Genomic DNA, 13,936 nt, shown 5'->3' on the forward strand with positions numbered 1-13,936 from the left:
CGGGAACGACCTGACAGTAGACGAGAAAAAGGAGTTAGAACAGTTTATAGCGGAAAACGCAGACAGTTTTGCACTAACGCTAAGAGAAGTAGTCCCTATTCCTGGAGCAGCGCTGAATTTAAACGTTCCAGATAACGCAATATTCAACCTACGGATACATCAACGCCCTTTAACGCCCGAACAAGCGAAGTTTTACAATGAGCGAGTAACGGACATGTTGGAAGCAGGTATAGTAGAGAGAGCATCCCCAGAACTGATTCGATGTGTAGCAACCACGGTTATAGCGCAAAGAGCACACGAAACGGGCGGTCTACCATGGGACGAGCTAAAGCAACGAATCAACGACCAACATAGAGCAGCGGGACTACAACCAGCCTATGAGTTACCGCCACGAGAGATACAGAATCCTACCTTAGAAGAAACAAGAGAAAAAGGACCGAAAAAATGGAGGATCTGTCAGAATTTCGCGCAGCTTAACAAAATAACGGAAGTAGTCCCAATGCCGCAGGGGGATATATTAGCAAAACAACAGAGGTTAAGTGGTCAACGTTACATCTCAATTTTTGACTTCGCAGCAGGGTATTATGCGATAGAAGTGCCGGAGAAGTGGCGTCCATATTTAGCGTTCTACATCGAAGGAAGAGGGTACTTTCAATATCGACGAATGCCGATGGGAATTACAGGAGCACCGACAGCGTTCTGCGATACATTAGCAGAAAGGCTACACGATTTCCTAGTGACGCACTATATGGAATTGTTCATGGACGACGGAGGATGCGCGACAGGTACGTTTAGAGAAATGATGGATAAGCTAACAGTTTTGTTCCAACGTTTTCGAGAATGTCGATTTTCAATAGCTCCGAGCAAGACAAAGCTTTGCATGTCAGAGACCGAGTTCGCAGGAGGAACGATAGGAAGAGAAGGAGTGAAACCAGATCTAACAAAGCTGACAGCCATTGTAGACTGGCGACAACCCGAAGACGCACAGAACTTAGCCTCGTTTTTAGGACTAACAGGATTCTACAGAACGTTAATCAATGCATACGCGAAAAGAGAAGGCCCACTAAGAGATTTACTACTGCAAGCACCCATAGACAGCACAATGTCCAAAACAGCGTATCGACGAGCCATGAGCGGCTTCAAGTTAAGTACTATTTGGACGCAGGAACATACTAAAGCATTTTTAGATCTAAAAACGGCGATTACATCAAGACCAGTATTACACGCACCAAGATACAATGGGTCGCACTTCATAGTGACATCGGACGGATGTATAGAAGGCTTCGCAGCGGTCCTAGCACAGAGAATCAAGACGCGAACATCAGCAGGGAAATGGGTCGAACGTCTATATCCTCTAGGCTTCGCATCAAAACGGACATCAGCGACAGAAAAGAAGTACAAATCGTACTTACTAGAATTCGCAGCGCTCAAATTCGGGTTGGATAAATTCTCGAGCATCATCTGGGGATTTCCGGTCGAGATTGAAACAGACTGCAGGGCGATGAGAGACACGCTGCTGAATCCGCATCTGAACGTAGTACACACAAGATGGAGAGAGGGAATATTAGCGTATCATATAGTGGACATAAGGCACGTACCAGGAAAGCTGAATGTCGTTGCTGATGGCCTTAGCAGAAAATGGGAAAACACCGCTCCAGTAGCAGGAGACGGAAACGAGTGGACGGTAAGCGAAGACTGGGAAGCAAGGATAGGACTAATTAACGACATCATGAACGTTACGACGGTGGACGCACAAGTAGACAAGCTTCGCACACGATTCGAGAACGAGCCAGTATTCAAGGAAGTCGTAGAAGCTATATGTAACCTAGATCAAGCCACGGAGATCAGAGAGAAACGGCGAGCAAGACACAGAGCAGAACAGTACGTTATAGAAGAAGGGAGGCTCTGGAAGCTACGAGGTGGCACAACGACGAGAGCCAGGACAAGAGTAGAATGTGTCTCGAGAGGAGAAGCCAAGGTACTAGCAGCACAAGAGCATGCAGAAGGAGGCCACTGGGGACGAGATGCGATCAAAATCGCATTACTGGACCGAATATGCAGCCCCAAGCTAGACGCGTCAATCCTAGATGCCATCAAAGACTGCGCAAAATGCAAGAACTTCGGACCGACGCACATAAATTCGCTACTAGAGCCAATAACCAGGCGGCACCCATTCGAACTGTTAGTTGGAGACTATCTCACCCTCCCGAAAGGGAAAGGAGGATACAATACGCTCGGCGTGTACTTGGACACGTTTTCGCAGCATATCTGGGTGTTTAAATATAAAACATCAGGTAGTGCAAAAACGACGATTGAAGGACTCAAGAACATCTTCAACGCATTCACAACACCGGAAACATTCATGGCGGACGGTGGCAAGCACTTCAACAACGAAGCAGTGAAGGACTTCTGCGAATCGAAGAAATGCAAAGTACACATCGTAGCGGCGTACTCCCCGTGGATCAACGGCCTTGTAGAAGGAACAAATAAGCTTTTACTACACGTTTTAAAATGCTTATGCGCACCAAGTTTAGGAGAAGATCAAAGTCAAGGACAAAAAACGACAGAAAGCGGCTTGACACAATCGTGGCCAGACCATCTGGAGGATGCGGTGCACGCTCTTAACTATCGATTATTGCCAGCGCTGAAATTTTCTCCAAAGGAACTTCTTTTAGGATTAGTAGTCAACACACCGAAGACGAATGTAGAAGAAAGCGCGTCAGCGACACGCACTTCAGACCCACTAACTCAAATAGCATACGTCGAACAACAACGGTTGGACGGATACGATGAAGTAGTGCGACATGCGATCAAGAGGAAGGCAGCATTTGATAAAAAGTTGCTACAACGAGCGCCAGGTGAGGTTATATTTCGAATCGGACAACTAGTTCAAGTATATCGCAATGATTTAGATTATACGTTCAAAGCGGAACGAAAGCTCATACCAAAATGGTCAATCCCAAGGCGTATACGAGAGAAGATCCTAGACTCATACAAGCTTGAAGCGCTGAACGGAATCCCAGTTCAAGGAGAGTTTAGTGCAAGACGACTCAGAGCATTCACCCCGAGAACGGGAACGAAGTTAGCAAGAGAACAAGAAGAGCATGAACGCAGAATCAGAGAGAGAGGAGACGACGACACGGAAGCAGATACAGAAGATAGAACGGAGAAAGAATCAGAGAAACAGAAGGGACATGAAGAAGAAGAGAACGACCAGACAAGAGACGAAGCGGATGAAGAAGAGAACGAATAGGACAATAGAAGTGATAGTAGGAAGAACGCCGAGGACGGCGTTGGTTGTTTTTTAGGGGGGTGCATGGACCGGGGGTCCCAAGGCATAGACCAAAGGAAGAGACATAGACAAGAGGCAGTTGGTCCTTCGGCGATAGCCATAGCTTAGTCAGCGACACGCGCACATAGCCAAACTCTGTTCATAGTGTAACACATCATCACGCATCATAGAGCTCTCCCCTCACTGCTTTCGTCCTAGTCCAACGGCCATATGGCTGACACTACTGAAAGCTGCGAACCCCAGTATCTCAAGAGGGAGCAGTATACAGCAAGCCCGGAGCCCGGGGAGTGTCAAGAGCAAAGCCCCAGCAGTGTCTATATGCAGCAGGAAACACCGGAAGGTCCCAACCAATCCTCGGATGTATCTGATCCCACATGCTCCAAAGCCCTGACGGAGGGTACAACCGTAAACCCACTCCATCAGCAACAGCCGGTAATAAGTCCTGCGCAGCTATCCAGCATTCTCGGCTCAGGTGTGGCAAATCAAGGAACGCAACTTAATCTCACTAAGCTGCACCCATCTCTTCCTAACCGTCCCGTTTGTGCCGATCCACCTCCCCGAATTGTTTCGACCACCGTAGCATCATCACTGCGCGGGAAGTCACGATCGACCTCCAATAACCATGCAACATCCCGACTCACGCGCGATCTTTGGGATACTCGACGGGAAATGACTGCCTTACAAGCACGCGAAACCGAGCTTGTAGCTTCATTGCGCCGTTTAGATGCTCCTCGCCACATCCTCGAATCTCGACCAGCGCAAAAATTCTCAGGTGACTATTCTGAGCTGCGTCCGGCCTTCGTTTAATATGATAATGCAGAGCTTGAAGTTCGTCTCGCTGAAGTAGAGAACGAAATACGGCGAGAAAGATATAAGCGCCTTCAAGCTGAGCGAGGTCTCGATGAGATTGAGACGGAGAGAAGGGGTCCGTTTGTCGTTCCAGCTCTGTTTCGAGCGTTCTTAATGATTTCTGAGATGGATGGATGATCTCTCAAAGATTCACGTTAAGCCGTGGGGCGCTTACTGAAGCTAACGCTACGCATTTCCGAAGGCTTCGAGTGACTGGGTACTAAAGCAGAGAAAATCCGTGTTACAACAACTACAATACTGCTTGATAATATCATTGACTAATATCTAGAACTAGACTCATGCATCCACGATCAAGACATCTACTCCTTGCTCTTTCCCCGTCTTCTCTGACGCCGATTCATCATCTTGCCCTTTGTCAGCTGATGCTATATTTGACACAGGTCCATTGAACCAGTGTACTCCTCCGTATACCGGGCAGTAATACCAGAAAATAGCGAGGGACATGAAGCCACCTAGGACGACCACTGTATAGTTCATCTCTTGCACGTTGGTCTGTGGGGTCGTGGGAAAGAAGAAAACGATATTCATGAAGACCATCCATAGCACAGCGATTGCTGCGACGGGAAAGCTCTGCAAGAGACCATAAGTACAAGACCACAATAGTTGCTGTCTGACCCACAAATTTCCCGAGATTAAATGGACCGGGTTTGAAATCATTCTTGAATGCGAAACGGGTCATGATCGGTATGATATACGATACGTATGACGAGGTCACTCCGAGGGTAAAGATCGCATTGATAGCTTGTGTACTCGCGAACGCCAGAAGACCCATCGCAAGAGCAAGAAAAGCATCGAGCCAGACGGTATTGACTGGCGTTGTTGTGTAGCTATTGATTCGGTAAAAGTATCGGGAGAACGGTAGACCACCATCACGAGCGAATGCGAACGTCTGGCGGGAACCGACAAGCAGACAGCTCGATCCCATCATATATCTGTTGATCTTTTAGAGCAGTACGAGGAGATTATGTCAGGCGAACACACTGTGCCACGATGACGAGAGACCAGAGGGCTAACGCTCCTTTTTGCCCAAAAGAGTTGTAAAATATCTGCGCCATAGGTTGACCAATCGGACTTTCCAAGATGCCTTCGATGTCACTACCCATGCAAAATGCAAGGGAGACATTGATGCCTGGAAGCTGTTAGATTCGTAACTATTTGGCAACGTGACACGCACCCCAGCCAAGAGCTGCAGATATCGCAATAGAGCCGACCTGCTTGCATTAGTCTTGTAGCTACAGTATTTATAGTTTCGCTCACAATGGCCCATGGAATGGCGGTAGTAGCATTGGATGCCTCCTCACTCATGTGTACGCTTGAATCATAACCACCTGTTGCACTGTCAAATAAAATGCGAGCGACAAAGGATAGGCCAAACCTATCGTCCAAAGAGGCGCCAATAAACTCAATATGAACGCAAATCCAGATGGCCAGCCGTTAACTGACAACGATTATGAGATAAGATGACAATAGTAGATGTTACATACAGTTGGTAAAGTCCCCGAGTGCATAGCTAGCGCTGTTTCTGAATTCTGATGGCGTTGCGATTGGAAGCGCGATGATGACCACAAAGCAGAGGCTGCCTCGGACAGTGAACTTGAAGGAACTAGGATATAGCGCAAATTCAACACCTACCACACGTTCAGAAGGATGTATAGTCTTTGAAGTCTTGCCAAGATTTGCGTCCCGAGGCTCACGAGGACAGCATGGGACAACACCAACGCTGCAAATATACCACTGCGACGGATCAAAGAAACTGGCACTCAGACAAGACATAAAGAACTCACTAGATCTGCGCATTGCTTGTCACATATACTTGATTGGATGCGATGCTAACTGCCGCTGTGATTTGGATCGCGCATGCCCAATCCACTGAGGCTAGTTTTGTAATTCAATCAACATTTTTTCATGGCACATCGAGTTCCTCACCAAGTCCTGCGATAGACGTGATCGTATTTGCATCTGCATAATACCTTGTGTCAGCGATACGAATTTGGAAGGAAAGATCGCACTTACACCCAACTATCCAAGAGAGAAAATTCCGGCAACGAGGGGAAGCAAGCGAATGGGTCCAGTAATAAAGCTAGATGTTTATGAGAGGTCGGGTCTATATCGGCGATAGGATAAAGGACATACTCCACCTGAGGTTGGTGCTGCAGACGCAAGTTCCGCCATGGCCAGCCCAATACACATGATAAAGGCGCTGGCAAACACCCACTGTATAACGGAATGAGGACGGCATCCGAGACTCTTGTTATGTAAAGCCTTACACCCCAAACCATCGCAAGAGGACCACCATTGGGCATGACATTGAAGAGTACCGACCTGAAGAATGGTATATCAGTGAACAATTCGTCTCAGTAGAATCACACATCATACGAAATGGATGGAAGGAGCCCCACGATGCTGAACGCAACACCAAAGACCTGTGCAAGAACGTTGTCAAGGGTGTCCAACGCTCTGATAAGGACCCACCTCTAGTGGAGTAAACTGCCTCTGGAACTCCTGCTTGTATCCTAAGCCGGCAAGAATTGCTTCATCTCCTGTGTGTCCCGAGTGCGGATCCGAACTTGTGGAAGCCATTAGGACTGGCGAGAACACTCGAATCAGCGACAAAGTGCAATTGTCGAACTGAACATAGATAATAGATCTGATTTTATATGACAACGGGGAGATAAGTACAAATACAAAGTTCCAGAAACGGACATTACTTATATGTAGCTCAAAATTATTGAGTACGTATCAGACCTCAACGAGGGTACGAGCTCATATGGGAGCTGGTGGCAGAGCCTTTGAGGCCCGGCGAGCGTATAGATAAAGCGTGAGAGGCAAGTGAGCGTGCAAAGATCATGTCAACACAGAGTTCCTGGATTGACATGCCATCATACTAGTGATTGTGCAGGAACAGAGGAAGGGCTTGAACCCGCCCATTTGGGAACTTGATGGTTCCAGTATTTAAATTTTAGTATGCTTCTTTCATTCAAGTCGTGTGTACTCGGACTCACCTTATATGGCGAGTGATCACTATTAACGAATAGTGGTCATGTAGACCATGTGGTGCACGGGTCCGGCTTCTTCATCTCAGATGTACTTCTTTCTTCCGTAGAATGTGTCTTACTAGTGAGGGTCGCGTAGGACCTGAGGTATTGCTACAGTATAATGAGCTGTTGCGCATAGTCTGAGTTAGTTCGCGTGACATGCAACTTGAAGGACTCTCGCACCGATAACACTCTGACAACTCGAACAGCTGAGGTGACCTGCAAAACTGAGTTTGAAACGAAGTCAATATATTTTTAACCAACGATACATGACAAAATTATGGATGTCATCCGACTTGCAAGTGGCAATCCGTCTACGGAAAAATTGCTCAGCCAGGGATTCTAAATAGCCTTAAGTCCCCCAGGCCCCAGAACTTATCGCGACGGAAGATCAGCTGATTCAATAATTCTCACCATCAACATCCCTGGTTGTTCTATAGACAATTCTTTGGTGGAAGCAACAGCACCATGTAAGCATCCTATTGGAGTTCGTATGATATTAACGCACCGGTGAAACTTCTAAGGAATAGATCTAATGCGGTTTCTATCATACTTGGATATTATGTGTGAGGAACAATACCCTTTGTATTCCTATCGTATACTGACATGACAACTCATCATGATGACATGATCGAATCGTTCTAGCTGATAAGGCCACTTCAACTGCCCATCCATTCACTCAGTAGCGCATCCTTCTCAAATGCGGCTAGACAATTCATCCCATGTACAATCATACTCCGTAGGTGCCAGCAGGGTGCATCGATGATTCATAACCACGTTCTGTCGGAAGGTTTCCTCATGCGGCAGACCTAATCCAACAGCCCCAGTATATGATCTCCTGATATGCCCCAAGATCGCGCTTACGCACCTTCACCAGGCCCACGATGATACCCACCCTCTTTACACCCATCCAAGTGGGCCACTTGAGAGTCAGCCATCGTATCGTCCTCGCTCCCCTCACTCGGTTTCGCACTTACCCTACCCATGTCCCCGGGCCCTATGCAGCCACCTACTACGCACAACGTGCATCCGTCCCGGGGACACTCCTCGTCTCTGAAGCGACCATCGTCTCCCAGGCTGCTGGTGGGAGGGACTTTATCCCAGGGATATATACACACGAACAGGTAGAAGGATGGAAAAGGGTCGCCGATGCTGTACACGAGAAGGGTAGCTTTATATTTTGCCAACTGTGGGCACACGGGAGAGCTGCATTTCCAGATGTTCTCGCCAAGGAGAATAACTCCCCGCTTGTATCTGCCTCTCCTATTCCACTTTCCATCCGTCCTACTGCGGTCCCGCACGCACTCACAGAACCAGAGATAAAATCATACATCGCCAGCTTCGCCACTGGTGCCAGGAATGCCATCGCAGCAGGCTTCGATGGCGTCGAAATCCATGGTGCAAACGGATACCTCGTGGACCAGTTCTTGCAAGAGGTGAGCAACACCCGGGAGGATGGATGGGGCGGGAGTATCGAGAAGAGAGCAAGATTTGCGTTAGAGGTCGTGGATGCGCTTGTTAAGGAAGTTGGCGCTGAGAAGGTCAGTATCAGATTAAGTCCATGGAGTCCGTTTCAAGGTGCGTATTGTCTCTGTTCCTCATTTTATGCTGGACCAACATTTATGCAGACATGGGCCTCCCTGATCCCAAACCACAATTCTCCTACCTCGTAAACGAGCTCAGGAAGTACGACCTCGCCTATCTTCATGTCACAGAGCCACGTGTCGGTGGAACCATTGATGTGATTGCACTACCGCAGAGTAGCAACAATTTCCTGCGTGAGATATGGTGCAAGGAGGGCAAGAACAGGGTGCTTATCAGTGCGGGTGGGTACACACGACAGACCACAATCGAGACAGCACAGGAGCATGGGGACATGATAGCATTTGGCAGATTGTACATTCCGAATGTAAGTCTTCTGTCCACGTTCTATCTCCTTCGTCCATTATCTTTGCTCATGTGTGCTGACAACTTTCTCTTCCTGCGCCTGGGTCAATCTTTTGCATGCTCCATCTCTATCGCTAACTACTTTCCACGCTCTTCCAATAGCCTGACCTCCCTGCTCGACTTATACACGACCTGCCGCTTGCCAAGCCCGACCGTGCAACATTCTACCTTGATGGCGATGTCACTGAGAAGGGATACACTGATTTCCCAGCGGCAGACGTACAGGTAGAACAGAAGTCATGAATGGGATTTTTTTACGACCAACATAGTGGAGGTGAGCGTCTCTAAACAATAACCAAGATCAGGAGGAGGTTTTCACATTTTTATGAATGAGTGCATAAGCTTACACGTTAGTCTAGTACCTATACGATGAACTTGGGCTACCAAGGATGCGGTGCCACTTAGTTTCAGGCAGTTGTACCGCTATTCCGCTTCATCAAATGTAGTCCGGCTGCGGTGGGGCACTACTTTAGTTAGATCGAAGTGTGTATTGCTATCATTTCACTTCACAATGCCCCTTGAGAGACGATACCAGACAACTGAGCTGTATGAAGTTGACCGATCGTTGGACCTAGCCATTGTTGTTCTGTTCGATGCAACACGCAGCATCACGACATTATGAAACTAGAGATAGACGGTCAATTGCATCTGGAGTTGAAGAGACAGAATTCGGAGATGTACATGTTTACATCGTGCATCGTGCAAAATGATCTAGTGTAGCATTGGCAATCTTCGTGCTCGGAGGTACACACAACTACAATATCTCTAGCGTCCCAATGTCCATCGTGTCATCAATAGAAGCCATGTCCTTGACCTTGGCAATGATAAGGTGGTCCGAAGCAACTCTCTTATACTCCCCACCACGCTGTTGCGCTAGCAAAAGCGCACCAAAAGGCTGTCCAAGGCGAACAACCAACCTCAACTCTCGCAAACGAGCCTCCGAATCAGCCAGATTAGAGTCTACAAGAGAACCACGGATAGATCCGTCTGTTAGAGACACAGGCTCAGGCCAATCGTCCACACTCTGTGCGTCGTCTGCAAAATCGGGCTCCGCAAAGTCAGGCAGCTCAAGATCATGACGATTCCATGGACGGACAAGCAAAAATGTCTGTTGAGTGGGACGTGTCGGCGAGAACTGAATCAGCTTGTCTTCGGAAGTGATCAGTAGGTCTTGAAGACCATCTGCCTTGACGTCATAAGTGAAACATGTCTCCAGGTTTGGATCACGCCTCCGCCTCAGTTCAGTGATGGGAAATGCAATACACGGTAGCTGCAGTCTGGAGTGTGCGAAACGAGGTGCACTGAGGTTGTCAAGGAGGGTATACAATTTCGAAGTCGACTCCGCCGACACAGTATTTCGCAACATGGAGACAGACATGTTCATCTCATCTTCGGGCAAAGATGATAACATGCACAGTGGAGTTTTATATGATGTGATGTCAGCTGGGAGACAGCTATTGAACTCGGATGATTTTCCGATCCAGTCAAGGGGAGTGATGTCGCCTGAATGCGCAATAATCTCCTGCAAGAGTCGTCTGAGCGCGTTTTGTCTCTTCTCGCCGTAGATTACAGGGAGGTGGATGTGGAAGATGCCGAATAGTGAATATGCAATGTCTTCTTGCAAAGTCGTGACACGGCTGGATGCCCATTGAAGTTTCTCTCGGGCGCCTCTCATGTCCGGGCGGAAGGCAATGAGGGCTTGTGCATCTATGCCTGTCGAGTCCTCCAACTCCTGCATGATAGCGACAGACATCTTGTGATTGGGAGAGCGATCATCGAGATACAAGGTCCAATCTGCTCGATGAAAGAGAACGGTGTTAGGAGCGAGGAATTCCTGCACTGTCCACCCTCGTGTGTTCCAAGTACTATTTGCGAGTGCCCCAGGTTCTGACGAAGGCAGAACATCTACTAGATAGACGATTGTGAGCGCTGAGTGGCGATACCAGACGAACATGGAGTTGACCGATTCTTGGAGTTCAAAGTTGTTGCTCTGGTCGATGCAACATGTATCGCTCCACGCCCAGCGATACCCCGCGTCACGTTTGTCTTCCCGTGCTCAATCGCATATAGGGCTTCACAAATACTGATTTTCAAAAGATGGGTATGCAGACACAGACGGCTGGGATTTGATCCGACCCATGAATATTTGAATGTCCAATTGAGAACTGCTGACTTGCTTTATAATCTTGTAGGACTTTACCGGTACACGCCCCAAATGTCTGTAGCCTTATGCTGACATCGGACGAAAATTGTTTCACACACGTAAGCATGTGGTAAAAGCAAGGTTTGAACGACCGTTTATTAAGATTAGGAAAAAATGCTCAATGGTGATTGATTTACCATGTTTATGGGACCAAATTTTCTGAGGTCGGATTGAGGTCAGGCTGAGCACTATGGCCACCCTGGACAGGTGGTGGTAGTGCAGTGCGAAATACACCAAGAGTTCCTCTCGACCTCTATTTTTTTTCCCTCTCGAAAAGCACTTTTTTTTGATCCAAAAACCTCGAAACGTTCAAATGTGAACAGAGCGTTTGTCTATTTGTCTTCGTATATTAGCCTAATAGTTAGTTATTCGTACCCAGTGAAAAACCTTGCAACATCTGAATGTGAACGGAGCGCTCGTCTGTTTGTCAAAGACCGGTCCTAGATTCCTAGCAATATATCTACAATAAATGACAGATTTATTTATACAACGGTATCGTAGACCAATTTGAGAAGATGAGGCAGTGAGTAGGGAGAAACGAAACAACTTCAAACTGACATGACGATGAATGCAAACGTGGTGCGAAATGAATTAGTGGACAAGGTAAAGTATAGGGAGACACAAGGCGACTTCAAACTGACGATACAATGAATCCTAGAACATGTGAACATGATGGGAAACAAATTAGCGGACAAGGAAGCCAAGGACACCGCGAGTACATACCTATTGAATATCACTCTATATCACATGTCAATATCCATGTCATCCTGTGATGAAATGACGTCAGAAACGAATAATTGTGCTGAGAGATGCACGAACTGAGTGAGCACGCATCTCGACGTCTATGTCGTCTTGATAAATGTCCATATATTCCTGCGACAAGAGTTAGTGAGAGATTGAGCGCACAAAATGAAAAATATATACCGGTTGAGCACCGTTCTCCATTTTGCTGTCGCACACCTCCATTGCGTTTTCCCCATCGGCCTCGTCATCATCGATGATCATGTTGTTTTCCTGCAATGAAAGAATGTAAGAAACACATAGATAGATAGATATTTACATACCGGTTGAGCGTTGTTTCCTGCGACATCGACTTCACCTTCGAGAACGTCCATCAGTTTCTACAACGAACAAATGTTAACAAAATGGACTAGAGTACGCATTTTACTCACTAGGTGAGGGCCCTCCCCTTCATGTTCGTCGTAGTCAATGTCCATCGGGTCCAACAACGCAACGATCTATTCCCCTTCAGTCTTATATCGAAGTAGATACAAAAGTACTTACCGAATGCATCATTGTAACTAGTGGTTGCTATTAGAGTGTAATGTTAAGATGTTGGTCGAAGATGTTGGTTGAAGCTGTCGGTCAGTATAACTTACAGTTATGTGGCACTATTTGTTGTGACATCGTGATTGTGACGATCACCTCTGAGGTTCATCCGTCACCGCCGCAATACAGCGACTGCTATAGTGAGCTTTGGCCTTTCATCAAAACAATGTCAGCGAATAAAACTAGAATTATCATTTTGAGCAGCATGATACAAATTTCACCAGGAGGGGAGGGACTTCGGTTGATGTTCATCTTTAGCCAAGAGCCAAAAGACAGGTGCTGAAGTCTCCAGAAAACAAGAAGATATACACGCTGAATGGAAGCTCTATGAAGCTTGAGTGAGAGGTTTTGATCAGTGCGCTGCGAGTCACGTGACATGACAATGCTCAATGCGAGAGCAAAGAGATGTTTCGATAAGCTAACAAGGAGACAGCTATATGTTAAAATGAGCACAGTCAAAGTCCTTGAGTGTGAGGTATTTGAGGAGCTCGAAAGGATCCCATTGTTCATACATGCAGCAATGTACCCATGTCAATGACACCGGTGGAAGAGAGCGACGATGAAGTTATTCACGATAAAGGCGTCTAGGAATGGAATCAAGTAGATGCATGAGAGCAATAGTGCAGGTGTGCGCGACACAAACATGGCCTTGATAAAAGTCAAATATCTCTTTGGATGTTGTGTCCATACGAAGACCAGAAGCTTACCTCTGTACTGGAAGTAATGTGTCTTTGGCAGTAGATTGAACATTACATACACATGCATAGGTATGAACCTATTCAAGGCGGTGATTGTGCCAAAATACAATAGTTGACGTTGGTCGTGGTGTAACACTCGGGCTGGCGCTGGACACGTATCTGGTGATAAACATGTTTTATATTCCTCGACACACTTCCGACCTTCCGAAAGTTCTGCATGCCTGTCTGAGTCGTCTGAAGGTTGTCCGTCCATTTCCGAGGCCTTTTTTTAGCTTTTCCGATCCTCCATACCATGTCCTGTCCTTGTCCGTTTGACTTTGCTGGTGCGTTTTCCATTTGATTATCTGTTATTGATTATGTCTAGGGGCACATACATCGAAAACCCTTGCTAATATGTATGGATACGTTCCTCGTGCGTTATTACATGTATATCTTCGTAGCAGCTCGCCTTGAGTCTTATTACATTCAGATGTCTTATCTCGCTACAGTTTTCGCCTATGCAGATTCCGGACTTTCATGTCGTAGGATGTATTCTGGCTCGCTAGGTACTCGCAGGACACTT

The 13,936-nt window shown here is 47.0% G+C and overlaps 4 protein-coding genes across 4 annotated transcripts; 2 read left to right on the top strand and 2 right to left on the bottom strand.

Moving 5' to 3' along the window:
• Window positions 1-3,898: 3,898 nt before the first annotated feature.
• Window positions 3,899-4,270, top strand: F5891DRAFT_915545 (uncharacterized protein; the record flags this gene model as incomplete). Its single annotated transcript, XM_041373698.1, has 2 exons — window positions 3,899-4,093; window positions 4,142-4,270. Coding segments are annotated over 2 exons (324 nt in total), but the record flags the coding sequence as incomplete, so codon positions are not given.
• A 168-nt stretch (window positions 4,271-4,438) lies between these two features.
• Window positions 4,439-6,742, bottom strand: F5891DRAFT_962630 (amino acid/polyamine transporter I; the record flags this gene model as incomplete). Its single annotated transcript, XM_041375925.1, has 15 exons — window positions 4,439-4,732; window positions 4,782-5,094; window positions 5,144-5,291; window positions 5,337-5,373; window positions 5,420-5,490; window positions 5,538-5,600; window positions 5,647-5,738; window positions 5,795-5,896; window positions 5,947-6,037; window positions 6,089-6,121; window positions 6,176-6,242; window positions 6,296-6,376; window positions 6,430-6,484; window positions 6,539-6,585; window positions 6,635-6,742. 15 exons carry the CDS (start codon window positions 6,740-6,742, stop codon window positions 4,439-4,441), a joined length of 1,602 nt encoding a protein of 533 aa, XP_041219231.1.
• Window positions 6,743-8,081: 1,339 nt separating this feature from the next.
• On the top strand, window positions 8,082-9,387 carry F5891DRAFT_962612 (NADH:flavin oxidoreductase/NADH oxidase; the record flags this gene model as incomplete). The annotated part of the gene is made up of 3 exons (XM_041375922.1): window positions 8,082-8,775; window positions 8,826-9,106; window positions 9,247-9,387. 3 exons carry the CDS (start codon window positions 8,082-8,084, stop codon window positions 9,385-9,387), a joined length of 1,116 nt encoding a protein of 371 aa, XP_041219232.1.
• A 405-nt stretch (window positions 9,388-9,792) lies between these two features.
• On the bottom strand, window positions 9,793-11,185 carry F5891DRAFT_1116614 (uncharacterized protein). Its single transcript, XM_041363803.1, has one exon. The coding sequence runs from the start codon at window positions 11,096-11,098 to the stop codon at window positions 9,899-9,901; it is 1,200 nt and encodes a 399-aa protein (XP_041219233.1). The 5' UTR covers window positions 11,099-11,185; the 3' UTR covers window positions 9,793-9,898.
• Window positions 11,186-13,936: the final 2,751 nt, after the last annotated feature.

Source organism: Suillus fuscotomentosus (genome assembly GCF_016647785.1).
Source record: "Suillus fuscotomentosus strain FC203 chromosome Unknown F5891scaffold_93, whole genome shotgun sequence".
NCBI classification, from domain to species: Eukaryota; Fungi; Basidiomycota; class Agaricomycetes; order Boletales; family Suillaceae; genus Suillus; species Suillus fuscotomentosus.